The sequence below is a fragment of the Fringilla coelebs genome (assembly GCF_963513975.1).
Source record: "Fringilla coelebs genome assembly, chromosome: 16".
NCBI classification, from domain to species: Eukaryota; Metazoa; Chordata; class Aves; order Passeriformes; family Fringillidae; genus Fringilla; species Fringilla coelebs.
The window spans coordinates 15,302,439-15,328,940 of NC_140042.1; the positions used below are offsets into that span (position 1 = coordinate 15,302,439).

The following is a 26,502-nucleotide window of genomic DNA, read 5'->3' on the forward strand; positions in this document are numbered from 1 at the left end:
TTGTTTCACAGTAATATTTGCTCTGGTAGTCTCTGCTTCTGTTCATTCTGGGAGGCAACGCACCTTTAGGATAATCAGCTGGAGTGGCTTTGATATCCAAGTGAATTTGATCCTGCTGATGCTGCTGACAGCCTTGGCAGTGGAACTCCCTGTGCCTCTGGCACAGCTGGGACGTGCTGACAGGGCATGCTGCTCCCCTTCCCTGACGGAGACCATCCCCTGAGCAAAGGCTCTTGGATTTTGGGAACAGCTTGAGCCTGGCATCCTCTTTGGCACGTACCTAATGCCATCCCAAAACAGCAATGTCAGAATGTTATGTGGAAGTTCTCTTTGTAAATCTACTTGTAAGCATGTCGTCCTTGTCCTCATCCCCTCCCAGATCCCACATCCCAATTTTAAAATAAGTGTTGTGTCATCTACCACTATTTTGGTCAGTGCAGAAAGCACAACTTGTGTATGCTTTGAGCTGCTCTTTTGGTGGGGACATTTCATGTGGAGCTCAGGTCCCTGACCTTGGCAGGAAGGGGAGAGAGAGCATTTGCCTTCTCCGTCTGATGGGGTCTGCTGCTTTTACTCTGTTTTGTGGAAACAGTTGTAAGCAGCCAGGTTTTGTGATGCAGCGTGGAATGGATTGTCCTTCCAGCTCGGGGAAGGCACACCCTCAGAAGTGAAGCTCTGTAAATGTAGCTCTGTGTTTTAGCTGCTCTTACCCAGGCTATTAGAAAAGGGATTGACAGATTCCTCTCTGCTCTGTGGGCATCTGGGTGTTGGATCAGCACACAGCTGAGAGATGAAAAGCCCTTTTTCTATTGGATTTTAGGTGCTATAAGCAACCTCTGCCTGCCTGTGTCCAGTATCTGAGGGCCTGGGATGCAGTAGGAGCTGTGTCTGTCATACAGCACCATAGGTGCTTCTGTCCCTCCTTTTTCAGGATCCATGAGCAGCAGTGTCACTTCTCAGCACAGCCTAGGAGCTTGGCACTTCGTTCTAAATTGGGCACATCTTATATTAGCCCCTGCAGTTTCTGTGGTGCATAGCAAGGCCTCAGCAATGTCCTTTCTTTAAATTGCTGGCAAAATAAACCTCCTTTGTGGGAGCAGAGGTGGTTGTTACTCCTGGTGCAGGAGATGTGAGCGATGCCCTGACCATTGCTGCACCAAGCTGTGAGGGCAGTGAGTATGGAACTCCTAGTGACAAAAAGGTGGCATTTTGAGGAGGAAGTTGACGTCCAGTTGTCACTTGTGTGTTCCTTACTTGGTTTGTGTTGAGCTATGGAGTATGTCAGTCTTGAGGAGCATCAGCCAAGCATGCTCCCTGTGAAGAGCAGGGAGTGTTGTTTTTGTCCTGTTGTAACTGATTTGGACTTAGCTTTTGCCTTTTCTTGGCCATCCACAGAAGACCCTGAATTAAGCCTTCCTACTATTGTTTGGACAGGGAGAACATTCATGCTCTTCTGTGCTTCCAACATTGTCTCTTCTCCCAGCTTTCACCTTCCCTTTCCCAAATCTGTAGTTGTGGAGGCAGGATGCTGTTCTTAGAGCCTCACTGCTGCTCTGGACAGCTGGAGGATCTCACCTAGGAACCTAAAATCCTGCATTTTCCCTGAATGCCCTCTGTGCTGTCAGCGCTGGCTCCTTCTCCCCAGGTGCAGGGAGGGGCTGCTCTGTGCCACGAGCCTCAGGGTTACACCAGACTCGAGTGAAACTGTGCTTTACTTGTGGGTGAGTTCCCTGCACAGATCACTTTGGTCTTTAAACAGCTGTCCTCATCCATCCCCAAGCACTGAAGCGGGACAGAAATATGTTGGTCCCGGGGTGGTTGGGACATGGATGTGGTGGCGCTGCATGTGAAGTAGGGGCAGTGTGCGTTGCGTGCGTGCGTTAGGGGCACGAGGCTCCTCACCTGAGGGACCCGTGGCTTTGTCACCACTGTGTCACACATCCACTCTCGAATAGCTGGTTATTCATGTGCTGAAATGATCTCACCCAGCAGGTTTGTTGGCTTGCAGGAGCAGCCAGCCCTGAGCTGAGTCAGGGCAGCTCTCTGTGCTCGGCAGGCAAGAGGGCCGGTGCTGCCCTGTGAGACAGTGCTGGTGCCCCAGGAACAGGGCCAGGGCTGGGCTCAGTGCACAGACCTGAGGGTGATGAGCTCCCTCCTCACATGATGGAGGGCTTTTTCTGCAGCTGCCTTCCCCCTCACCTGCTGCTGTTCCCACAGGAAAGCAGAAATGTGTGTTAGGGAGAGAGTAGAGCGTGTTTTGGAGCAGATGGCTTTGACTGGAAAGGGGGTGGATTTTTATTTTTATTTTCCCTGTCCTCAGCTTGTATTGAGAAAGTGATGAGGATGCAGCCAATGTCCTCACTCTGATCTTGCAATGAGCACACAGAAGTTGAAATGAGAGCCCTGCCCTGCAGAGGGTTGGTGCTGACACCAGCCCTAATGCATGGAGTCCCAGCACCTCCTTTCAACCCTGTCCCTTGGCTGGGTTTTAGTACCTTTATTCAGGCACCATCCTTAGGTATCCCGCTGTATCCCACTGCTATCCAGGCTCAAGGCAATGTCAGGGAAAAGGCACCTGAAGTGCTCAATGCAATAGCTGCTGACAGGTTTTATGGTTCAGGTGAATACTGGATCTTTCCCAAGAGCTCTTCCCCAATAGCAGAAGTGCAGGAATTCAGCTCCTGGGCAGCAGCAGCAGCAAGCCCACTAGGGCTGGCGTTCCCTGGCAGGAGCAAGGGCTGGCACAGTGCAGCTTCCTGCCCTTTTCCTGGCCAGGAGGAACTGGAGAGGCAGCTGAAGACACTGCCCAGCCCTTGGAGGTGGTCGGTCCCTTCCAGCCGCCACTGTTTGCCTGGGGGCTGCTGTTAATTACCAGGTTGTTTGAGTGATCCACAGCTTTGGATGTCTTTTCCCTCTAGTTGTTTCTGTGCAACTGTTTGAATCTGGAGATCCCTAGGATGTTTCTTTCAAGTCTTCCTTTACAGCAGTTCCTTTCCTGATATGTCCTGTGACCCATCAGGCACCAGTGTACAACCAGAAACTCCCCTGGTAGTTCCATGCCAACCAGGAGATAACCTGTCCTACAGCAGCCTGCACAGGCCGAGGGTGAAGAGACACTGTGTTGTCCTCCTTGCTGCCATGGAGAGCATGTGAAGGGATGTTTCCCAGTGCTTCTGCTCCTTGCCTGCTGAGTTTCCAAGACTGACTGTGGAGATGATCTCTCGCTTCTGATCTGCAGCCTCCGTGGTGCTGCCGTGTTTGGCTGCAGGTCCTGCTACACTAGTTTACTTTTCACAGCCTTAAAAGTGTGTAGCTGAGCAGCTCTGCTCTAAACTCAAACTCGTGTAAGCACAGGACCTCTCTTCATACTGGCTCACCCTCCTGAGCAGACAAGAATTGCTGGGTGATCCCATGTGCAGTAAAACCTCAGACAGGGCCAGCACTGATGTAGTGGCACCTTCTGGGCATAGGCATGAGAGCTACAGGTGTTGAGCCCAGGTTTCTGATGAGCTGAGTACTCATCCTGGTGCTGCTGCACTGTCTGGGCTCTCTTTGGCATCAGCAGGGAGGGAAGCCTTGGTTCTGGTGCTGCTTTGCTGCCTCCTCCTCCTCCTCCTCACCTGGCCCACTCCCACCGACGTGTCCTGCTCTGCTGGAGCAGCACTGTCCCTGGCCATGGTAGACATGGGCTGGCTGCCCCACTGCTTCAGCTGCTGCACACCCATGGAAACTGCTCTTTGTTTTCTGGCAGGACTGTGTTCTTTGGAATAGTGTTTGGAGTAATGTTTCAGTTTGAGGCTTTAGCACTCTGGTGCAAGGAGGATTGAGGCAAAGTGTTCCAAGTGCAGTCCAGCCATCACGTTCCTGTAGTGGCTGCACAACTGATGTGTTTGAGCTGGACTGTGCTGGTCGTGCTGCTGGAAACCTCTTTGGATGGCTTGCAGAGTGGTTGTTGCAGCAATTCCTGCTGTCTGCCAGCACTTGCATCAGTGTCCTTCAGGGACGTTCACTTCCCTGTCATCAGAGATGCAGAGCTGATCTCATCAGAACAGGCAACTCAGAAACAGCTCCAGCATCTCTTATTTCTCCATTGTTTACTACATAGCCTTTGTGTGAAAAATAGTTCCAAAGATACAGTGCTGAACCTCCAGCTCTGCTTGTTGTGGGACTAACCAGCTGCAATTTAAACTTAAATTCCAAAACAAAGCCAACAAACAAAAAATCCCCATCAAGCCACAGCCCAACCCCCAAACCGAGCGTCTGGCAGGTTTGGTGTCTCTCTCTAGTCAGGATTAGAGGTGCACAACATTGTAGGTTGTTATGTGTGCAGAACCTCTGAGGAAGGTTGTGTTTTTGTTGAGGTTTTATAAAGCTAGGAACCTACTCTGCAAAGTTCTGGATTGCGCTGCAGAGTTCTCACCACCTCTAATCCCTCTATAAAAGCTGTGCTTTTGTGGCTGTTAACATGTTCCAGAGCCCTGAGTGCACAAAGGTGATGTGAGCTGAGCAATACAAAGCTGAAATGGGTGGAATGTTCTTCTAATAACTGGGATTAAAAGTTTCGCTGTGGTTTTTGTTTGTAAAAAGCAGGCAGGTTTTGCTCTCTCCAGATTCCACACCAAAATTGTCCACACCTCTCCTGGTGTGGAGGTTTTTGGTTGGTTCAGTATTTAAGCTGCATAGGAAAAACCATGGAAGTTAGTCTCCTCCTCCTTCAGCTTTTGTTTCCAGCTGTTCCCTGGCATGTTTTCCTCTGCAGCCTCGATCTCTCAGAGCAGCAGAGCATCTTTCTACTGCACTTGAGAATAGCTACGCTCTGAGCTGAGGCTTTGAGCCGTGGTTTTATAACCTTGCTGGTTAAAATCTGGATCTTTCCCTTTGCCCCTCGTTGTCCCCTGGCACTCCAGCTCAAGCTCCAGAGGAGGATTATGTCATATCAATTCCTGTGTGATTGCAGGAGGAGGAAGGAAGCTCCAATGTGAAAACCTTCAGCTTTGTTTTGCTAAAGGCTTTGCTGTAAGGTGAGACTCACCTGAAAGAAAATTACCCTGGGGCACAGAGGGTGGTGACTCAAGGCAAGAAACCTCCATCAAAGAGTCTGTTTGCTTCTGCAAAAGTTGTAGTAAATAGTAAGGTTGCAACATAGCTTTGAGATTGTTTGTTCCTATAGAGCTTCTATTTGCTGAAAGTATTTTTAGGTAGCCACAGCTTTTTAGATTTTCTTCCTCTTTTCTGCTTCATCTTTGTTTCATTTCCATCGGCCCATTCTAGATATTGTTAGATCATTTTAAAACTTTGACACCTGTTCTCCTATAAATATAACACCTGAAATTCTTAATGTCCTGTACATTCTGTTCAGGATTGGGCATTGAATTGAGACAAAAGTCTTTGTGCAATTCAAATATAGTATTTGCTGCTTAAACCATCAGTTGTTAAGGAGGAGACAGGCAGAAAGGGCACTGAAAGGCTGTAATTAAATGGCAGTTTAACAGAAGGTTCTGAGCATCTTTGGGGTAACCTTTTAAATAAAATGCAGAGTTAAAAAAAATTCTTTTTTTTAGGGATTTTAACTTGTTTACAGCCAGGCTGCTAGGTTCCTGGGCCCATTTGGGGGTTTTACTGTACCATTTGCCTCTCTGTACAGGTGATTGGCCTTGCTCCCTGCTCAGTCCTGGACACAGAAATTACCCTGCCTTGTTTCCTTTGGTACCAGCTGTAACTGCACCTGTAACAGTCCTTTTGCCCATGGTTCTGGAGTGGAGGCCAAGTGGACTGGAGACAGAGCTAGATGGGAAAAAACCCAACCAAACAATGAACAAAGAAAATGCAGCAATCCACCCCCTCACCCCATTTTGCCCATCATTTATTTAATCTTAAATCCTCTCTTGTCCCAAGAGTTGTTGTCTTTCTTACATTGTCAAACTGCCTGAGTAAGTTAGTGGTAAAATCCGTCCGGAAACTGCAGGCCTGTGCTGTGGCACAAGGAGATGAAACTCTGCAGGGTAGATCTTACCTGTGCTGCTCACCCTGCCAGCAAATGTGTTTGCTGTGGAACACCTCTGTGGGTGAGACACACTTGTGTTCTTGTAGGCTGAAATTCAATACTTTGTTCTATTTTTTTAAATGTCAAATGCTGGCTTTTCCCTGGTGGCAGCAAAAGTGCTCCAGAGTGGCTGCCAGGGTAGCTGGAGTGATATCTTTGTCCTGTAGGTCAGGAGGGGACCTGGGAGGCCCCAATTTGGGCTTGGAAGACCTGGTTTCAGGCTGGTGAGAGCTGCTGTGAGGCAGCAGAGTTTGTACAGGTGTGTAGTGAGGTGCTTGCTGTGCCAACAGGGCCAGTCCCTGTGTCAAGGCCAAGGAGGGAGAAAATTACAGTGCCATGCACTGTAAGTCAGGTCTCTGGAGATTTGTTGTCGTTGGAAACAGCACATGGAAAGGTGAAGCCAGCGTTAGCGGCCATCCTGGTGCTTCCAGCATGCAGCAGCCCTTTCCTGGCTGTGGTTGGTGTAGCAAGACCCAACTTGAGAGCCAGAGAAATTCCTGGGGAGTGGAATCTCTGTAGCTATTCTGGGAACTCTGCAAGTGTCTGCTTAACCTGTCTACACCCAGCTTAAGGGCTGCAGCTCTCTCTGGGTGATTGGGTGTGGAGCATGGCTCTGGAAATGCTGTTTTGTTGCTGGCAAAACCTGGAGATGCCAGTGGGGTGTGGATGGAGATCCCAGGGATCAGAGCCAGCCTCTGCAGGATCCCTGAGCAGGTGTGCACCTGAGGCTGGCATGCACCGTGCAGGCTGCCCAGGCATGATGTGGGGATGCCACGAGGGTCTGATGCTGCAGAGCAGCATTTCCCTGCACAGTGTCCACAGAAGTGTAACTATGGAGGGATAGGATATTCAAAGTATTTTGGACAAATGCTTGGATTTTTCTGAGTGTTGGGGATTTTTTTGTCTCCAAGCATATCTTGATGTTTGTACGGTCATCCAGCAACAATGCAGACTGTTATGGTGCCCTCTGATTTCCCTCACAGGCTGCCTTTGTTTCTGCATGCAGCTGTGTAGTTTTTATGGAGATCTGAATTGCAAGGCATGAAGAAACTCTTTTGTTTGTTGTCGCTTCTGTGCATAAAATCATTCTTGATTTTCTTCTAAAGCACAAATCCACTTCACATCCCTGATTCTGGACTGACTTTGGACTGTTTCTGGGATTTCCCGGGTGTCTGCTGAAATTGTTGGAGCTTTAGGAACAGATTTGCTCCTGGCTTCAAATGCCATTTTCTGATGCAATTGTCCCCCTTAAGTGTGCCCAGAACAGAGTTCCTCTGTCTGAGGACCATATAGCTGCTGAAACGGTGCTGGGCTTGCAGCAAGCAGTGGACAAGTGAAATCTGCAAATCCGGCCTTCTTAGAGGTGTCCAAATCAATGTTTTCCTTTTGTCTGGTTACAAAACCAAACAAGCAATTATTTGCCAGAGATCCCCACCTCAAAGCCCTCTCATCTGGAGATGAAGATATCTGGGAACTGATGTGAGCACACTTCCTGTGAAAGGCTTCCATGCTAAATGGAAATCCCTCTCAGCTGAAACAAGGCATCTGTGAATGGAAGATGGAGTATGTTTTTCAGGAGAAAATCTACAAATCTGGGTAACTACAGATATTTGAAAGGCGTTTGTTCTCTCTGTTTCAAGCCGTGTGTCTGTACGAGGTGCTTGGCAGCTCGTTGTGTTTCTCTCAGAGCAGCTCCCCGGGGCCGGCGGAGCCGTGGGCTCTGCTGGGGCTCCCCTCCTGCCCCCAGCAGCTCCCGCTCATCTGCACACGCCGCAATAACGGGAAGCTCTTGTTGCCCCAGCGGGCGGTGCAGCGAGGGGGGGCTGTGTGCGAGCTGCTGCGAGCAGGAGGGGACGGAGGCAGGAGCAGGTGCTGCTCTCCTTCTTGGCCAGTGGCGACCGAGACCTCTTGATCCTGTTCCCAAGGCTCAGCCACGGTGCAGGACAGGGTCACAGAGGTAAAATCACATGCTTGCTGACCTTCAGTCCCAGCTCTGCAGGCAGGAACTGGGCTGTTTTATTGTGGTGCTGTTGGGGAACTTCTATCATCCTGCTCAAAACAGAGTAGTGATACTGTGAAGTAAATTATGGCACTGAAAGGCACAGACCTGGGATGAATCCGCCTATGTTTGGTTGACCCCTGTTGTTGGTGATGATAATTTGTTTCTCTCTTTAAAGAGTAGGTAATTGAATGCATGACTCAAAGGGATGAGCTCATGTGTTGTTTGGAAGGGATTTTTACTGTGGCTCGCAGCTCTGAGCTGACTAGTTAAATTGCTGCTGTTAATATGCTGCTCTACACACTTTTTAAGGTTGGGTGACTTCATCAGTTGCTATTTGAATAGCTTGAATTCTCTTTTTTCATGTTGATGCCACATTTGCAACATCTGTTATGTTGTACCTCATTCCACATTTTTTTTGAACAATTTAGTATCACTTACAGATGACAGAGACAGTAACTACTCCTCTAAGCTGGGGTGGATGATAATGCACCTGTGGTATCTTCTTTACAGATGTTTCTGCCTGTTTTTAAAGTGCTTGTGAAATTAGAGGATCTCAAACCTGCATCTGTGGGTGCATGTATAACCTGGGTGCTGGCCTCAGCAGCTGCTTTCTGCCTGGGAGTGGGTTTGGTGTTGGATTAGTGCACTTGGTTAAACCTGTTTGCTTTGAACATGCTTTCAGCAGCTCCTGGCCACCTGTGGTTTCCATGCCCGTCTGCCTTGTTTGACTAGAAGTGAAACAACAAGTCCTCTATCAGCTTTTGACCACAAACAGCTAATTCTGATAGGTGAATTCTGCCTTTTCACTCACAGGCTGGTGAGGGCTTGTAAAAAAAACCCAAAACAACAAAACCATAAAATAAGACATTTTAATCCATATTTACAATGTGTCCTGGCTTTGTATTCTGCTCCTGGAGCAATGTCCTGGGTTGGTTATATGATGCTTGGTCACTGGCCTCAGTTGTTGTAGGTGACATTTCATGTCCTTCCCCACCATAAGCAGTTCTTAAACAAAAAGGTGCAGGGTGAGGGGTGTGGTGGGAGGGAGGAGTGAACCTGAACATTGTGTGGGGGGTGTTCCACTGTTGTCTTGTGGAATATGGTTCTGCCAGAAAATGAGTCCCAGGAGGTCAGAGTGCCCACTTTGGTGTGAGGGAGAGCCTGTGGAGAAGCTGGTGAGGTTGTGTGGCCCTGGCTGTGTGGCAGGAATGTGCTGTGGAGCTACTCTGGAGCAGCTCTGTCACTGCAGGCCTCACCTTGTGTAATGCTCCCAGCACACCCCCAGAGCTGGGCGCTGGAGAGGCTCTGCTGGGAACTCTGCCTGTGGCTGGGGGGCTGTTCCACCCTGGAATAACCTCAAGGGAGGGTGTCGGTTCAGGGCTGCTCTGAGCTCCACTGCCCATGGCTGTGCTGTCCAGATTCCTGCTGTGAGCCCCATGTGTGAGTGTGGTTTGCTTGTGGAGGTGGTCTAGAGGCTTTGCCTTGGTTTTGGGGCGAGGTTTTTGCATGCTGAGGACTGGAAGTGGCAGTGAAGTTCTTACTCCATAGCTGATCTGGAGCTATTATGCTCACGTTTTGGCCTCAATTTTGTGACCTCCCTCCTTTATTCTCTTGGACTTGTTGAGGATGGGACTTAGCTACATATTACTGCTCCTGCCTTTTCTTCATACTCAGCAGGGATGGGGGTGCCTGGCCATGGCTGCTGTCCCCCCACAGTGGTTCCACCTTTCAGGAGGATCTGGGCAGCCCTAGGTGGTGCCTGCACACACAGGGACAAGGCTATCTATGCCCCAGGCACATCAGTCATGATTGGAAAGGCACGGGTCGTCTTGGGAAAGGACTAGTAACATCTTGAAAAGGTCTGGTAACATCTGTGACCCCCAGGGACTTGGTAGAATAAACAAGTAGCCTTTGGACACTGCTCGGGTATCGCTGGCATTTGGGATAAGTGAATTTCTGCATTGATGGCCTTAGGCTGGACTTTGCAGAGCACAGAAGGGCTCCAGTTCCAGCACTGGAGAAGGGCAGGCTCTGCATTGTGTGCAGCAGATTGTTTTTGCCTTTTTTAATCCAGCAGGAAGGTTGGCACAGGCCCTTTGAGGGGTGAGGGAGGGACCTTTCAGCAGCTCGTGTCTTGCATACACAGCAGTAAGATGACAGCTGGTTTATGTGACAGAAAACGTGCTGGTATGTCCCCAAAGGTGTGCCAGGGGGCTGTGGCAGGGGGAGCCTGAGTGACACCCAGACAGGCTGTGCCAGCCCTGCAAGAGGGCTCAGAGGAGGGGACACCCTGACCAGACCCCTCATGGGGCCCCTGGCTGGAAGGGACAGGGCTCTCATGCATAGTTTATGTTCTCACAAAAATTCACAATTGCTGTGGTGTTCTTGGCATCCACAGCGTTGACAAAACTGTTGATAAGGTTTTAAAACCAAATTTACCTATCCCTGCTTAGTCACAGCTCCTGGAATCCTTGGTGCTGAGAAGCTTCACCACAGATTCATCCTTGATATTTTCCTTTTGCAAATACACAATAAAGGATTTGCAGTCCATTGACCCACTCTGAAGTGTTCCTAGGCACTTTTCTACCTTTGTGGCAGTGACAACATACCTTTAAGCCCAGCTGCACATTGAGTGATTGTGGCTTCAATCCTTCCCTGTGTAGTAAGGAAGGATTGTCACAACACAGGTTACAAATTCCTGGCTGGATACTCTTGGTGTTGGCCTGTTTTATAATCATGGCATGTCTTTCAGTCTGTCAGCTCCTTGCTCTCAGAGCTCTGTGTCCCTTTCTCCCGAGGCTCCTCTCTGGTGCCACACAGCATGACCAGCCCTTCACAGCTGGTTACTGGAGTTCACTGTGAAATCTCAGCAAGTTAAATATTTGATGTGTATTCTCTGTGTTTTCATTCCAGCCCTGTGCTCTCCCCTTTTCCCAGCAGCCATGGTCAGTGTGGTGCTAAACCTACAAACCTTTAGCGAGGCCTTTTAAGTGCCCAGACCTTGTGCACTCGGCAGAGCTGATGACCTGTGAGCAAACAGAGGAGCCTGGGGGTGTTGGGGAAAAATGCAACTTTTTCAGTTAGACATTTGTGGTGTGGTGGCTTCAGCTGCACTAATGGCAATCACAAAGCAAAGTCCATCACCAGGCTGGCTGGGCGAGGCACTGTGGTGACACAGTGAGTCTTTCTGGTGGCTTCTGGGCCAGTCTTAAGATTTCTCAGTCAAGCAGAGCCTTTCTGTAGGGCTGTAAGAGACCGGGCACAGCTCACCTTTAGCCCTCTTCTGAGTGCTCAGATGCCCTCAAGAGTTGCAGAATGCAGCCACTCTGACTTAATTATGTCTGTAGATAAAGGAACAATCCACTGAATTGCAGCATTAGTCAGGTAACAAAAGTCCACTCAGTCTATCTTATTTCTTATTTATATGATGCATTGAGTAAAGGTTTGGCCTTGGTTCACCATTGCACACCTCCAATTTTGCTTGTTGACCTTGTGTATCTCTTTGCAAGCAGGTTGGTTATCTTCTTTTGAATTATAAATAAATGAAGCCAAATTTAATTGTTAAAAGGAGGAAAAAAGCTGGGCTTGCATCATATAGCACATGTGCAAGCTGCGAGAACTGAGTTTTAATGAAGTTAAAATAATGTGCACTGGTTTTTTTTTGTGGGTGGACTAACAGTGAGGTGGATTCCAAGCTCCCACAAGCAGAAACATTCATGTAAGAAATGAGGTGGAAAAAGCATCTTTGACCAATCTGACTCACACAAACTGGAAATGACTGCAAATGACAAGGAGTCTCTCTCTTAGAAGGAAAGCAAGCTTTAAGTCTTAAAACTATATCAATGTTTCACTTGAGTACATTGATTTATTTTTACCACTTTTTAATTTTTTTCATTTAGACAAAAGTTTTTGAGCATCACCTGGAATGTCTTCTGGCCCAGATTTGTGAATAAATTATGTTCTTCTTAGAGACACTGCAGATACACACTGGAGATGGTGCTGGCAGCTTTTGGGGAAGGTCTCAGGAAAACCTGCTGATGGCTTGGTTAATGTGGGATGAGCCCTTCATCCCTGGTTTTACCTTTGTGATGTCTGTGTTAGCTGAGCCTTGGATCATTAGAGCATCCCTGGAGGAGGACACTTGATTTGGACCAGTAACCAAAGAAGGAGTGTTGGCTCTGGCATTACCCTGGGAGCTGAAGTCAGCCTCCCCTCAGTGCAGTGGGCATCACCTTGGAAAGCTAAAGGAGGAAAGAGGCACATGCTGCTCTTAGGTTTTGCTCAAACTTGCCTTTTTGAGGGGAGGTGCCCTTCTGGCCTCCACCCAGGTGTTAGGGCAGAGTTACCTGATGAGTGTGCAACTGCAAACTTGTCTCCTTTTCTCTGAAACAAAGACCCACACAAAACCCAGAGGCCACCATGTTTCAGTAGTAAATATTTATAGAGCTTTGTTCACTTGAGCTGTTTAAAGCAGTTTTCCTTAGAGATAAACCTCTTTAAAGGGAGAGCATGAAATGCACATCTCCCTTGTGTTTCTCCCTTTTCCAGTGTGACTTCCAGACCCATGTACCTGCTTGGCTGCTGCCTCCTCCTTTGTGTTTCTGTTGCTCCTGCCAGGTGCAGAGCAGAAGCTTGGCAGAGTGGACATACACATGTGTCCGAGCCATGAATTCCCAGTGAGAAAGGGAACAGCCTGATACAATATAGTATCAAGTGCTGGGAAAAAGTTACCATTTCTCTTGGAGGGGTTTTACTTTTCCTATTCACATCAAGTGTCATCTTTTGGGTGAAAGCTTTAAGTAAGCTCAGGTTGGGTGTGGAGTTTTCAGGTGATACTGATGCAAAGTGTGTTGTGCTTGGCATGAGTAATTTGGAAGAGATCAGAGTTTCCTATAACACATCCTGTGGATTCCCATGGGAAAATGACTTGCTTTCTTCGGTTTTCCTTATAGCAACTGGCAAAAGAAAGAAAGAAAGGTTTGGGATTCCCCAGAACCTTGCTTGGGAGCATGAAACCCAGCTCCATGGAGGAGAGTCAAGTGTCTGACATCAAGCTTGGTACAGCAGATCCCTCTGTGCCAGGTCAGCTCTCTGCTGCGGGAATAGGGCTGGGATGGCATCAGCGTAAGCAGGAGTCTAAAGCAGGGCTGGAAGAAATAACACAGGAGTCGGCCTGAATGCTAAATCCCAGAGAACAGCCCAGACTTGTTCTCTGAGCCTCATTTGCTTTGTTGCATCATGGTAATATCAGTCCAGAAAGAGATCAATTGATATAAGATAGGCTTTAAACAAGAGTGTTTTCTTTTCCCCCAGCACTGCTGCTGCAGGGCCGGGCAGGGCCAATTCTCTGGGCTGTGTGTGCTGCGGGAGCGGCCCGCGGTGGGGCTGGTCCCTCCCTATCAGGGGAGTGGGATCGGAGCCACTCAGGCAGAGCAGTGTCCATCCTGAAATAAGCTGTGCTTGGCTGTGAGCAGAGGTGATGCCCAGGTAGAGAAAACTCTGTCACGTGTAGAAAGGAAGTTCTGAAAACTTCCCTTGTGTCTGAGCTGCTGAAATGTAAAGGTGGGGGGCAGCCCTGGTATGGCCGTGCACTGCCGCACTGCCAGCAGCCTCTGAGCAGAGGTGGCATCTAGTGGCTGCTGTGACCCTCTGACCCCAGATCCCTGGGTCAAGCGGGGAGCCAAGGCTGAGCTTGAGCTGTAGGCTGGGCCTGGGAAAGGTGCTTGGCTGCTCAGCTTCCCTGTGAGCTGTAAATGGGGGAGTGCCTTGGGCTGCAGCTCAGGACACGGTTGTGTGTTACTGAGACTGAAATATAAGGGGCCAGTACTGGTGTTCAGCACAGTGGTGAATCCCGTGATTTTGAGGGCACCTCCAAACTGATGCAGATTTTGTCTTGCCAGTGAGCCATGGGGGAGCTGTGCTTGTGAACTGCAGCCTACTCAGTGCTAACCAGCTAAAATAACAGACCAAAACCAGGGAGTGCCTTTGAGCTGTCCTGATGCACTGAGTGTTTATGGAAAAGGGAAGCTGAAATTTTCTCCAAAACATTGCAGTTGTGCAGGTTTTGTCTTTCATTAATGAGCTTGTAGGCAGAGTTTGCTCCAAAACCTCTTTTAAATTCAGTCCTAGTCTCAGTTTGGGTGTTTGCATGTTAAAAAGTGCAGCACTTTCCTCAGCCCCTAACCAGATACCAGCTTGCTTTCAGCTGGAGTGTGTGTGACCTCCTTGGGCCAGCGTGTGTAATGCCCAAAGACTGGTGTCCCTCTGGATTAAAGTATGTGGCGTAGTTTCAGATGAACATGGATTATTTAAAGCATTTCTCTGGTGACCAAGTCATGAGTTTTGAGGACAGGGAACCCATGTTCCTCTGGGGATGTAGGCTGGGCAGTTAGTGGGCGAGGAGCAAAACAATGACATCTGCGTATTTGACATTTCCATTAACAAGTTTCCTTCTCTTCCCAGTTAAGCTAAACCTCTATCACTTTTAAAAGCTGTAGTCAAGCAATTTGTTTCAGCTCAGCAGTGGCATTTTTGGAAGCATGTGGCCTCGGTGCCCTGAAAACTGTCCCTGTTCCCACCCCATGGTGCTTTCATGCAGTTGCTCCACCTGTGCACTGCTGGCACTGGGGGTGATTGGGACTCTGCTGACAAGGAGCTCTTGTGCCTAAGGAGGGGCCAGAGTCTGTCTGGATTTTGCATCTGAAGCAGAGCAATGGGCTTAATTAGCCAATTGCCTAACAGCCCAGCAGATCCTGGTTCAGGAACTGGCAGGGGAAGATGTCTGGATGCTCCCTTCTGGTAGCAGAGCAGCCTTACTCCCCCACTACTCCTCACCATCCCTGGGGATGAGGGAGATTTATGTCTGCCTGGAAATAAATACAGATCATTCACTTGTCTCTGGAGGAAGATAAAATGTAAACTGCCTATTTTCTGTGATACAGCACTGGAAATAGTTGGAATTTAAGATAATTATCTTTATTGCTTTTTATAGCACCCTATGAAGGCTGAAATCTAATTTGTTTTTCACTAACAGGGAACTCCTGCAGATGACTCAGAAAAATCCATTTGCTTTATTGACAAACTTGTCTGTTTGGTTGTCAGGGCAGTGTTCTCCTTGCAGGAAAAGGGAAATGCAGGTCATAACACAACACTGTGGTGTTTTAATAGATATTCAAAGTTTGATATCTGTTGGCAAGAAGAAAAACTAAAGTTGATGTAATTAGAGTGAAGTGACTCTGCTTTATTAAAAGGTTGTAAATTAGTTGATGCTTCAGTGGGTGTGCAGTAATGGTGCTCTGTGCTTTGTTTATGCATCTTCACTACACTTGAAGCTCATTAACAAGAGCTTGCTGAGAAGCTGCTTTTCCTGGGCACCTGGTGCCCCTTGGCTTTGGGAAGGAGGTGGGAGGTGCAGCTGTGCCCCTTGCCCTGCCTGGGGCTGCAGGGAATGCTGTGTTCCATGTGGTTTGGACCTGTTGCTTGCAAGGGGAGTTGTTTCTTTTCCAACTTTTCAGTCTGACTGTGAGACAGGCTCCCAGTTTTAACGAATTTCTTATGTATCTGAAGGTAGTGGACACCCCTTGTGTGAGTGAGTTGCATGCCAGCACAGCTGGCTGTTGTGGTTTGTGGGGTTTCTGCTGCTCCAGTGCTGTGGCTCTGTGAAAAGCAAAAGCAGATGTCTGTGCTGCTTCTCAGCCCTTCACAAGGGGGAGTGTGTCCTGCCTTACCTGGCCCCCTGTGATCCACACCCAGAGCTGCTCAGAAGGAGGGACAGCAATCTTTGGACAGCCTTCCTGTAGCCTCTCCCAAAGTGCCCTGTGGCTGCAGGCAGTGGTGTTTGAGAAATGCTGGGACTGTAGGCTGATGTAGCAGAGATGTATCGAAATTGTTTCTGTCTGTTCACCCCCTAGAAGTCTAATTTATCACTGTCATGTGGGATTAATGCTACAAATCACTGAATCTCAGAGAATCGTGGAGTGACTTGAGTTAGAAGGAACCCTAAAGCTCACCTTGTTCCATCCCCTGTGCCATGGTCAAGGACACCTTCCTAGGTTGCTCTAAGCCCCATCCAACTTCTCCTACAGCTCAAGTTCTGAGAGATTTAAAACCACAATGAAGAAGTCAGAAGCAATGTAGGGGTTAACTGTGTTTTCAGGGAGGAGGGATAGAGCTCCACAGAGCAGTCTTTGCTATGGAGCAGAAGTCTGTTCCTGTCAGGTCTCTGTAGCTCTCCTCAAAGAGAGGAGAAGAACAAGGAGAAGAAAACATCCCTTTAGGAAACATGAAATGAGACTCCATGTGGGCAGAGCAAGGTTCTTGTGCATCTCTGAAGATGTTTTCAGGGTTTGCTCAGCTTTTCATTGGTTTTCTTTCAGGAATTGACTACAAGACCACTACTATCTTGTTGGACGGCAGAAGGGTCAAGCTGGAACTCTGGTGAGTGTTTCTGAGCCTCTCTAACCCAAACCCTGGAGCTCATGCCAGGTGAGCAGGGACACGGGGCTGTGGAGAGCATGGACCATCCCTGGGGGTGTGGTGGGACTTCCTGGCTGTTCTTACCAGAAAGAATATTCCTTTCTGTCAGTCAAGTGACACAAACACTGTGCTGCTCTTTGCTGGAATAGTCTGAATTCAGTCATTGTCTGTCATGACTGACCATTTTCACCATTGCTCTGCACTTAAGACCCCACCTGTAGCTCTCTTGTCCAGAGCTCCTGGCACAAGAGGCACATGGATATGTTAGAACAGGTTCAGAGGAGGCCATGGAGGTGCTCCAAGAGCTGGAGCCCCTCTGCTCTGAGCCAGGCTGGGAGAGCTGAGGATGTTCACCTGGAGAAGAGAAGGTACCAGGGAGAGCTCAGAGCCCCTTCCAGGGCCTAAAGGGGCTCCAGGAGAGCTGGAGAGGGACTTGGGACAGGGACCTGGATTGACAGGACAAAGGGGAATGGCTTCCCATTGGCAGAGGCAGGGATAGATTGGGAAGGAATTGTTCCCTGGCAGGGTGGGCAGGCCCTGGCACAGGGTGCCCTGAGCAGCTGTGGCTGCCCCTGGATTGCTGGAAGTGTCTTAAGGCCAGGTTGGACAGGGCTTGGAGCACCCTGGGGTGGTGGAAGGTGTCCCTGCCATGGCAGGGGGGAACTGGTTGGTGTGTAACATCCCTTCCAACCAAGCTATAACATCATTCTATGTTCCCATACTGCTCTTGATCACTGAGGGACTATTATTGTTTTGGAAGCAATACTGGATTTTCCTGATATCCAAGGAAGACAAATCGAAACAAGAAAAGGAAAGTAGAAAAATAAAACAGGTGAAACCCTTGGTCTGGATATTTCTCAATGCCTTGAGTAGAAAATTCAAACGAGCAGTGAAGAGGCATCACGGCGTCAGGGCAGGGTGAGCCCTTGGAGAGCAGGACTGACTGGAGTGACCAGACCCTGGGACAGAGATGGAGAACGCTGCATGGGAGGGGTAACCCCTGCCTTATCTGTCAGCACCGGAGGGACAGCTGGAGTCCTTCTGGCTGAGCTTTGTCTAACTTGCTGAGGAGCTGACACAGCAGTCTGTGGAGATGAAGGAGGAAGGGAAGGACAGGATAGGTTGTCTGTCCCTACCCTGGTTTTCACACAGATCCGGGAATTAGGGAATGACACAGGTCCTAAAACATGGAGTTAAATATCCCCTTAGAAATGCTCGGGTCAAGTAACAGGAATATTAGTAACATGTGTGAATTGTTAAATAGGAATGAACTCCTTGTTCTAAGCCTCAGTGACTGACTCTAGCAGTGTGTAGTTTGGTGGTTTAATTACACCCCTGCTCTTTGAAGCTGAATGTCCTCATTTTTCTTACAAAAAAGAACAGAAGCAGCTAAGCTAGCAGCTAGCCTCCATGTTTTTATGTGCCACTTGCATTCTTGTCTCTCTTGTAAGATACCTATTTTAACATTTCAGCCCCAGGTGTGTAGTAACTTAGTGCTTCCCTTTTGAAACCGTCTTTTTATAATATAATTCTTGAGCTGGAGAACAGCACAGAAACTGGAAAGCTGATAACACTGATTGATGATGCCTTAGTGTAATCTTTTACCATTACTTACCCAGTGTTTGATTGTTGAGGGAGAAGGACATGTAAGCACAGGCTCTTGGATTGATGTCCAGGATCCTACAAAGCTTTACATCTGAAAAAATGACTGTCCTGCACGTGAGGTCAGTCTCTTTTTCCTAGAGCTGCAAATCTGGAGCTGAGGGATTCCTCAGCCTTCTCAGTGGTCATTAAAGTGGTTTTTATCCTGGCCCAGGGAATAGATTTGAGAAACACCATAATGTGTCTCTGGTTAGCCTACACATTTCAGTATACCCTGGTTAAATCAGAGTGCTGGACTCTGGTGTCTTGTTCCAGAAGGGCACTGAGAGGTGCTGGCAGTGTTGTCAAACTTAGTTGCACCTTGTCCAGACAAGACAAGTTATAGTGACTGAAAAGCCCCTTATTGTCACAGTGGTCTAGAAACACTGTGCCCCACTCCTAATCCTTAGTTTTCTGTAGGGTCTATAGACCAGGTCTGTCAGGGATCTGGGTAGAAAGAGAATTCCCTTTATTTTGGTTAAAATGTATTGGAGAAACAGGTGAAGCCTAGTGCAAGGCAATTTCTCCTCCTGTGAGTGGTCATATTTAGGTTGGCTGTTCTCCATGGCTGGGAGACCTCTGCAGACTCATTCTGACTTTGAACTCCTGTGGACTGGAGGGAACTAGGCAGAAAATCCTTTGCCCAGGGGAGTAAAATGACTTATACCCTCACACATCATCCAGTAGTGCTGCAGCCCAAGGTTTAGCCTTGTATATTCTCCATGGGAAGCACAGTGAGAGTGACAACCTGTACCCAAAAGTGGAGGTGTAGCCACCAGTTCTTCCTCAGAAGAACCTACCATGCAGAGGACTTTGGGTACCATGCCCGTCCTAAAGATCTGACAAGATCAACCCGGATTTTAATTTTATTTCTTTGTGGCCAGTAGGAGATGTGCAGTATGGGAGTCAATTCTCCACATCTCACAGCTGTAACTTTTCTGTGTTTTAGGGACACCTCAGGGCAAGGAAGATTTTGCACTATTTTCAGATCCTACTCCAGGGGAGCCCAGGTAAGTGCTACTCTCAGGGCTTTGATGGGACACATGTGCTTGAACTTTAGGCTGTGTAAGTCTTTCCTGCCACAGTAAAGAGCTCCGAAGAAGAATGCACTGATCACCAAAAGGATCTCTGTAGATGACAAGAGACACTCAATGTTGTCATGTTGCCTGGGATTCTGTTCTTATGAAGTGGTGGGAGAAAAGGGAGTGAATGGCAGACTGACTTTGCTAAACTCCTACAGAAAAGGTCTGTGCAGACAATATTCAGTCTTAATTTCTAGAGGAGAGGGCTGAGAGGTCGTTAGAGAGGATGAGGCAATTCTTGCTCTAGATGTGCCTCAGCTTTAATGTGGGAGCTCCTACTTTCTGAGGTTTTTAAAATTTGTTTAAATATGGCATTGGCTTTCCCAGTGGAGTTCTTCCAGTCTGTGTTGCTTTCGAGTCAGTTCCAAAAATAGGGGTGGCTCCTACTTGCGTGTTTGAGGCAGACTTGAAACTAGAGCAGCTCAATTGGAACGTAAAGTATGTGTGTTCCTCAAAACATGAGGCAGAGTGTTACATTTTGAGTTTCTCCTTTGGGCCCTGCTCCAGAATAGCATCAAGATCCTCAACAGCACAAAAATCTTGTGGTCCTCTGGAAAATTGCTGTTTAGTAGTGCTTTCTGACTATTGTCTTTTTAGTGGCATGGCAGGGTCCCTCCAGGATAAAGTTTACCTAAGTTAAATGAGTTACTTTATTTTCCGTATTGTTTTCAAGTTGGAAAGCTTTGGAGAAAACTCCTCTGTTAGACACTAGGAGTCAGAAGCTGTGTATCAGCCTCCTAAGTGGGCCAGTATCCTGGGAGATTCCCAGCCTTTGGGAAACATTGTACTTCAACTCAAGCTCTTACCACTCTTGGCTTTTTGCTCCTTGTATCTGTAGACCTTTGCTTTGCTACCTGTCTAAATCCGTGTTGTTCTCTTTCTCTGACTTCTTGCAAATTCACTTGTGCTGTAGACATAGGAGCACCTCACCTGGAGTGTGCTTTTGAGATCTCCCCATGTCCTGTTTATTCATGTTAGTGCACATCTCTGGTGGTCTGGATGCTTTGGGGCAGCTCCTTTGAAGCAGAGGCCAATTTTCTGGTGCTTGCAGGAAAGTGCAAGGGAAGGAGAGTTGGAGTTCTGCAGTGGGAGAGTGCAGGATCTCCCGTTCACATGTTCAGTCCCGTGTCTGAGTTTCTTTCATCTTCTACATTTCATTTTCTTTCAGCCTTTACTACTTTTCAGAAAAATCTGGAACCCAAATCACATAATCACAGTTTGCTTTGGAAGGGACCTTAAGGCTCATCTCATTCCAACCCCCTCCCATCTGCAGGGACACCCTCTACTAAACCAGTGTGCTCCAAGCCCCATCCAGCCTGACCTTGAGCACTTCCAGGCATCAGGAATCCACAACCTTCTCATGGAACCTGTGGGCTTGAGGACATGTTGCTTCCCTCACCAGTTAGAAGTGAACAGAATTGGTCAGTGTGGTTTTCTGGTGACCACAGGACTCAGCTTTGGTCAGGCTCTTTCTAAGACCTTGCTGTGTCAGATGCTCAGATCAAACTGGGTATGGAGAGCAGCAGCTACTGTGTCCAGGAACGCCACCTGGGAGCTTTTAGCCCTGTGTGCAGCCACTGTGCTCAGCGGTTACTCCCCTTGGTGTGACCTGGGAGCTCCTCAGAGCAAGTGTCTTGGCAGAGACGTTGCACCCTCAGAGCCAGAGACCATACACCAGACCTTGCACCTGCTGCTGCCACAGGGAAAAGCTGAAATGAGCAGTGATGAGAACACTCCAGTTGGATGGGGAGAGAGACACACGTGTGTCTGGAACCTGCATGGAGCTGTGAGGCACTGGCACAGCACCTCCATGTGATTCTGCAGCCTGTTCTCCCTGGGCCCTGCATTTGGGTGCCACAAGGTGTCATGTACCTGGCTGCCCACAGGCTTGAAAGGGATTGATTTTCTCTTCCTTCCTCAAAGTGAAGCTCTTGTCCTTCTTCAACTGTATTTATCAGTATTGCTGGAGGAACTCTAACCTGAACTTCAGCAAGGTTTGCCTCATCCATCTCACTGCCTACCCCTCCCAAGGAGTGAGTCTGAGAGACAGTGAACCACATCAGCCAGGCAGGGGACCTCTAATGGGAATGCTTTATAGAATCATGGAATCACTACGGTTGAGAAAGCCCTCTGAAATCATTGAGTCAAACCAGGAACCCAGCACTGCCAAGGCCCCAGCTAAATCATGTTTCTCAGCACCACATTCTACATGAATTTTTTAACATTTCCAGGTATGGTGACTCCACCAGTGCACTGGACAGCCTGTGCCAACACCTGACCACCCTTTCATTGAAGAAATTACCCCAAAATGCAATCTAAACCTCCCCTAGCACAACCTGAGGTTGCTTCTTCTCACCCTGTCTCTTGTTACCTGGGAGAAGAGACCAATCCCCACCTGAGTCCCACCTCCTTGCAGGAAGCTGTAGACAGCAATTCACTGCTGAATGCTGGGGAATGGAGCTCACACCTTTGCCTCAAGACTGCCCTCTGCTTGTGCAACAATTGTGTTTTCCAAAGTGCTGTTGTGATGCCTTAATCCTGGTCTGCCCAAACAGTCAATGCTTAAAAGCAGCAAACCAGCCCTAAGGAGCAAGGCTGCCTAGGATGAGGAGAGGTAATTCCCAAAGGAAGTCTCTCCAGGCCCTGTGGAAGTGCCCAGGAGATGAGCACAGGGAAGGTGCCTCTTGGAAATGACTGGAGTCCTTGTACAGTCTTCTCCAGGTGGCTTGGAGTAAAACTCACATTGTTTTCAGCAACACATGGTTGGCTCCCATGTGATGTTCCAGTGTTATTCCTCTATTAACAGGAATACAGATACCTTAAATACCTTATACTCTTAAATAAGTCACCACAACTTTCAGTAGAAGAAGAAAGTATCTAAATTTATACTCTGAATGGTTAAGCAAAGCAAGAGGACTTTTTGTTTTGAATAACAAATGCCTGTGTGACTGCAAGGATGGACTTCCAACACCTCCAGTTATTTTCAGTATGCAGAAGCTGACTTCTGGCATGGCCTTAGCATAAATACAGCATAACCTATGTGGTCTTGGCAGAGAAACACAGAAATGCTTCTGAGTTCTCTGATTTAGAATTATGGAATGGTTTGGGTTGGAAGGGACCTTAAAGCCCATCCCATTCCACCCAGTGCCATGTCCAGGGACACCTTTCACTCTCCCAGGCTGCTCCAAGCCCCATCCAGCCTGGCCTTGGGCACTGCCAGGGATCCAGGGGCAGCCACAGCTGCTCTGGGCACCCTGTGCCAGGGCCTGCCCACCCTCACAGGGAACAATTCCTTCCCAATATCCCATCCAGCCCTGCCCTCTGGCAGTGGGAGCCATTCCCTGTGTCCTGTCCCTCCATCCCTTGTCCCCAGTCCCTCTCCAGCTCTCCTGGAGCCCCTTCAGGCCCTGCCAGGGGCTCTGAGGTGTCCCTGGAGCCTTCTCCTCTCCAGGTGAGCTCTCCCAGCCTGGCTCCAGCCCTTGGAGCATCTTCATGGCCTCCTCTGGACTATTACAAGATGCCCACATCCCTCTCATGTTGGAGGCCCCAGAGCTGGTACTCCAGGTGTGTCTCCAGGATGAATTCAGGGCTGTGTGCTGTAGTGGCTCCTTAGCTGCAGCTGTTTGCTTTCCTTTCTACTGTCTTGGAATCATCAGACTTGAAGACTTCTGTTGTAGGAAGGCTGACACAAACCCCCTTGGAGGCAAGAGAAATAGGTTATTGAACTTAAAAGCCAAAAGCTCAGGAAGAACAAATCCAGCAGAGAAAAGAGGTGCCAGCATGGGAAAAGCTCTGTTTGAAGTTCAGTGTGATATTTGTACAAGAACAGATCGGTGTAAACTGGCCTTGAGCACCTTCATGCTGAGAATTAGTGGAAGGTTCCCACTGAGTAGAGGACTAAAGAGCTCAAGGGGAGCTTGAAGAATGAGGTTCCAGAGAGGACTTGTGCAGGTTGGCTGTGAGAGCAGGAGGCTGGCTCAGCAACCTGGCAGTCCTTACCCAGGTCTGAATAGCCAGTGCTTAAGAGAATACTTGGTATGAAAAGTACCTCCAAGCCAAGGAAGCATGCCTGACTTTCCCACACACTCTTTATTGTTTCTCAAGTATAGTGATAAAACTGAATTTTCTGAAGTAGACCCTGGAGAGGTTGCAACATGGAAAAACAGTCTCCAGACAGCGAGCAGACCTTCTTGGGAGTTCTTTTTTCCCTCATGGCACAGCCTGGTGCAGTGCTCAGGCTGAACTTCTGGCTGATCCCTCCCCAGGGAAAGGACTTGAGTTCCTTGATGCCTTCCCCAGTTTCACCTCCACACCCCTGGCCTGGGTCCTGAGCCATGTGACTTTCACGTTCAGCAGGAGCTTCTTCCACTTGAAATTATCTGCAGTAAAGCATCTTTGCTGCCCCTGATGATCTGGCTCTGAGCAAGAACCAGCCTCTTCTTCCAGCATGATTGCCTCAGGGTTTGCTGTGAGCATCACAGGTCTCTTGCCTTCCTCCCTGCCCTGCATTAGCAGATCTGATCTCGTCAGGGACACAGGGAGCTCTTGGGCTCCAGGTGGAGGCTTGGGGTGCTGGTGTGCCTGGGACCCCTCTTCTTTTCTCTGACTTCCTTAGGTGTTGAGTTTCCACTTCATCCCCTTCTCTCTTGGGTTCTGATGGGCCAGCAGGTCCTGAGCACATCACTTCAGGGTCTCCTTTTGGGGCAAAAGAGGAGCATCTGTGTCTGGAATAGCAGAGCACTGGCCTCCAGGCACAGATGGGGCAGGGGGAGTATGCAGCCAGTCATGGTGACTGCAGGGCCAGCGAGGAGGGAGAGATGGAAACCAGATAGTCTTGTGCCCTGCAGAGCCAACTTGGGCAGTCTGGAGCTTGCTGTGCTGCAGAAGGATTTTATGTTAATTGTCACAGCATGGGGTACAGTGAAAAGTATATTTAAGCACACCTTTAGTGTGCTTAAAGGTACTGCAGAAATCTTTTTTGCTCTTGGACTTCTGTTCCTTTTCTGCTTGGCTTCTAGGTCTCAGTCATTCCAGCAGAGCTGGCTCGCTGATCTCGGCTGTTTGAGCAGCTGTGACTGTTCTGGCTGCTGTGAGCAAATGCAAACTATTCCAGGAGTCATCACAGAGGGGAGAAAGAGCTGTGGTGGTGCTTCTGATCTAGCCAGGAAGAAGCAGTGTTAGGATAGTTCCTGATGTCCTCATATGCCAGTGATTTAAACTGTTTCTGAAAATGTGGCTTGCCAAACTCTTCCCAGACAGTGTGATAAAATGCTCCCATCTTGCAGCAAAGCTGCAGCCCTAAAGAAATGATGAATATTGTTGAGTTCTGCTTAGGCAGGTGGTTTGAGGAGCTGCTGTTTATCCTGTTCAGGGCTTCTTAGTATGCAGGAAGGTGGTGGATTTTTGGCAGCTCAGCAGACGCAGGTGTAGATTGAGCCCTCCCTTATGGCTTTTTTTGGTTACTACAAATAGCTCACCTGCCTTGGGTCATTCAGACAGGATTGCCCAGCTGCTGGAGGAGCCTGCCCTGCCTGCAAAATACTTATCAAAAGCTCAGTGATAAATACCCCCCAGTGTTGGGAAGAGGTTTGGCAACAGGATGTCACTGCCCGTGAGCCAATGTTTGAGGTGCCAGCTGGAAAGCCACGATCAAATGGAGATGTGAAAGAGCAGGCAGGAGACAGAGTGTTCTGGTTCCTGTCAGCACTGGACCTTCTGTTTAAGGTTTATTTCATCCTGTGGGACAGAAAATTTCCTCTGAGGGGCTCTTACAGCCTTCTTCAGCAGCAGCTTTTTTCCATCAGTGGAGAATATCAGCCAGTGACACTTTCCTGGCCACCCTGTCACCTGCCTGCATTGGGCTGAGGTCCTTGGCAGTTGTGCAAGTGTTCCTAGCAGCTTCTTGTATGCTGGAAGCCCCTAAAGCCATCTGGGAAGCCTTTTTGGACAAGCCTGCTTTGCATTGAGAGCGTGCACGCTGATTTTCTCTTACCTTTAAAAGCTTTTTGCTTATAAACCTGGTCCAAACCTGCTGCAAGCAGGCAGAGATGATATTTCCCCACCACCACCTCAGTTACATGGACAGATCTTTGTGTAAGCTCCTGCTGGAAGCAAATTTGGGTTTTGGCAGAGTAAGTGTCCACATGTGCTGCTGGATACAATAACTGGTGGTCTGTCTGTGTTCCTTGTTCACTATGGGAGGCACTCATGTGGAAATTTCTGTCACTGGCTGCTGAGGGTTGTGCCAATCCCAGTAGTGTGGAACAAAACCAGAGTGGGAACGAACTCTGAAAATCCAACTGTGAAAAGACCCCAGATGGATCTGGGGATGAGTCCAGTCAGCTTCTGCCTATGCAGAAGCTGTAGGCAGACTGAGGAGGAATAGAAGGAAGGCTTTTGGAGGGTTGTGAGGGGTCCAGGTCTCCTTGGTCTGAGAAGCTGAGCGTGGAGCTTTTCACTCCATACTGTGGGAACCTGGGGTACATAATGGTACAAAAGGGCTTTGTGAAACTAAAAATTGAAAGCTGTGGAGATAATAGGGTGTTGACAACCATCTAAGCACTTAGAGAACAAATTAGGCTGCAAATGGGAAACTGTTCATTTGTTGAGTTGAGGAAATTAAAATTCTGTGCATGTTATTCCAAAGGAGACTTTAGAAAAGCCTGACAGATCTTACTTGGAACTGTCTGCAGAGATGGAGCCAGCCCCCTCCCTGTGCATGGCTGAGTGCTGTTCTCTCTGGGGCAGAAATGGCAATGACAGTGGATTTAGGATGCATACTCTGGAAACCTGGTGTCTGCAGCATGCCAGTGCCACTTGGAAGCAGTGTGAGGTTATCTGAAACACCCAGAGCTGGCCTGGGGTTGAGCAGCCTTCTTCCTGCCCCTGCTGAGCTGCAGCACAGCTGGGCTCCATACCCAGCTGAGCAGGACAGGGATGGAGCAAGGCAAGGGCAACTTGGCCTCGGTGTCTTCTGACCTTTGAGAAGCTTTCCTGGACAGTCTGCACTCTAAATGTGGGTGCTGGAGCCGTGGTGTGGCTTGGAGGCTCAGCTGGCAGACAAAAGGTCATGTTTTACATTTAGAAATCGTGGTCTTGACCTTCTACCCTGCTGAGAAAGTAGGGGCGTGTTTTTGCTGAAGTGTTATCCTTATTCCTATTCAAAGAAGATCCAGGCAGAAGCTGCCAGCAAGCTTAAAAACTCTCTCCTCCTCAGGCATATTCCTGGCAGAAATAATCGTCACAAACTAGGTCTTGGG

General features: G+C 48.6%; 1 protein-coding gene across 1 annotated transcript in view; it reads left to right on the plus strand.

Moving 5' to 3' along the window:
* The window catches only part of RAB40C (RAB40C, member RAS oncogene family), a 36,596-nt gene that overhangs the window by 1,942 nt on the left and 8,152 nt on the right, over positions 1-26,502 (plus strand). Inside the window, exons 2-3 of the mRNA XM_084216421.1 lie at positions 16,421-16,481; positions 19,111-19,171. Of these exons, the coding sequence (XP_084072547.1) occupies positions 16,421-16,481; positions 19,111-19,171 (122 nt within the window). The remainder of the gene's footprint in view (positions 1-16,420; positions 16,482-19,110; positions 19,172-26,502) is intronic.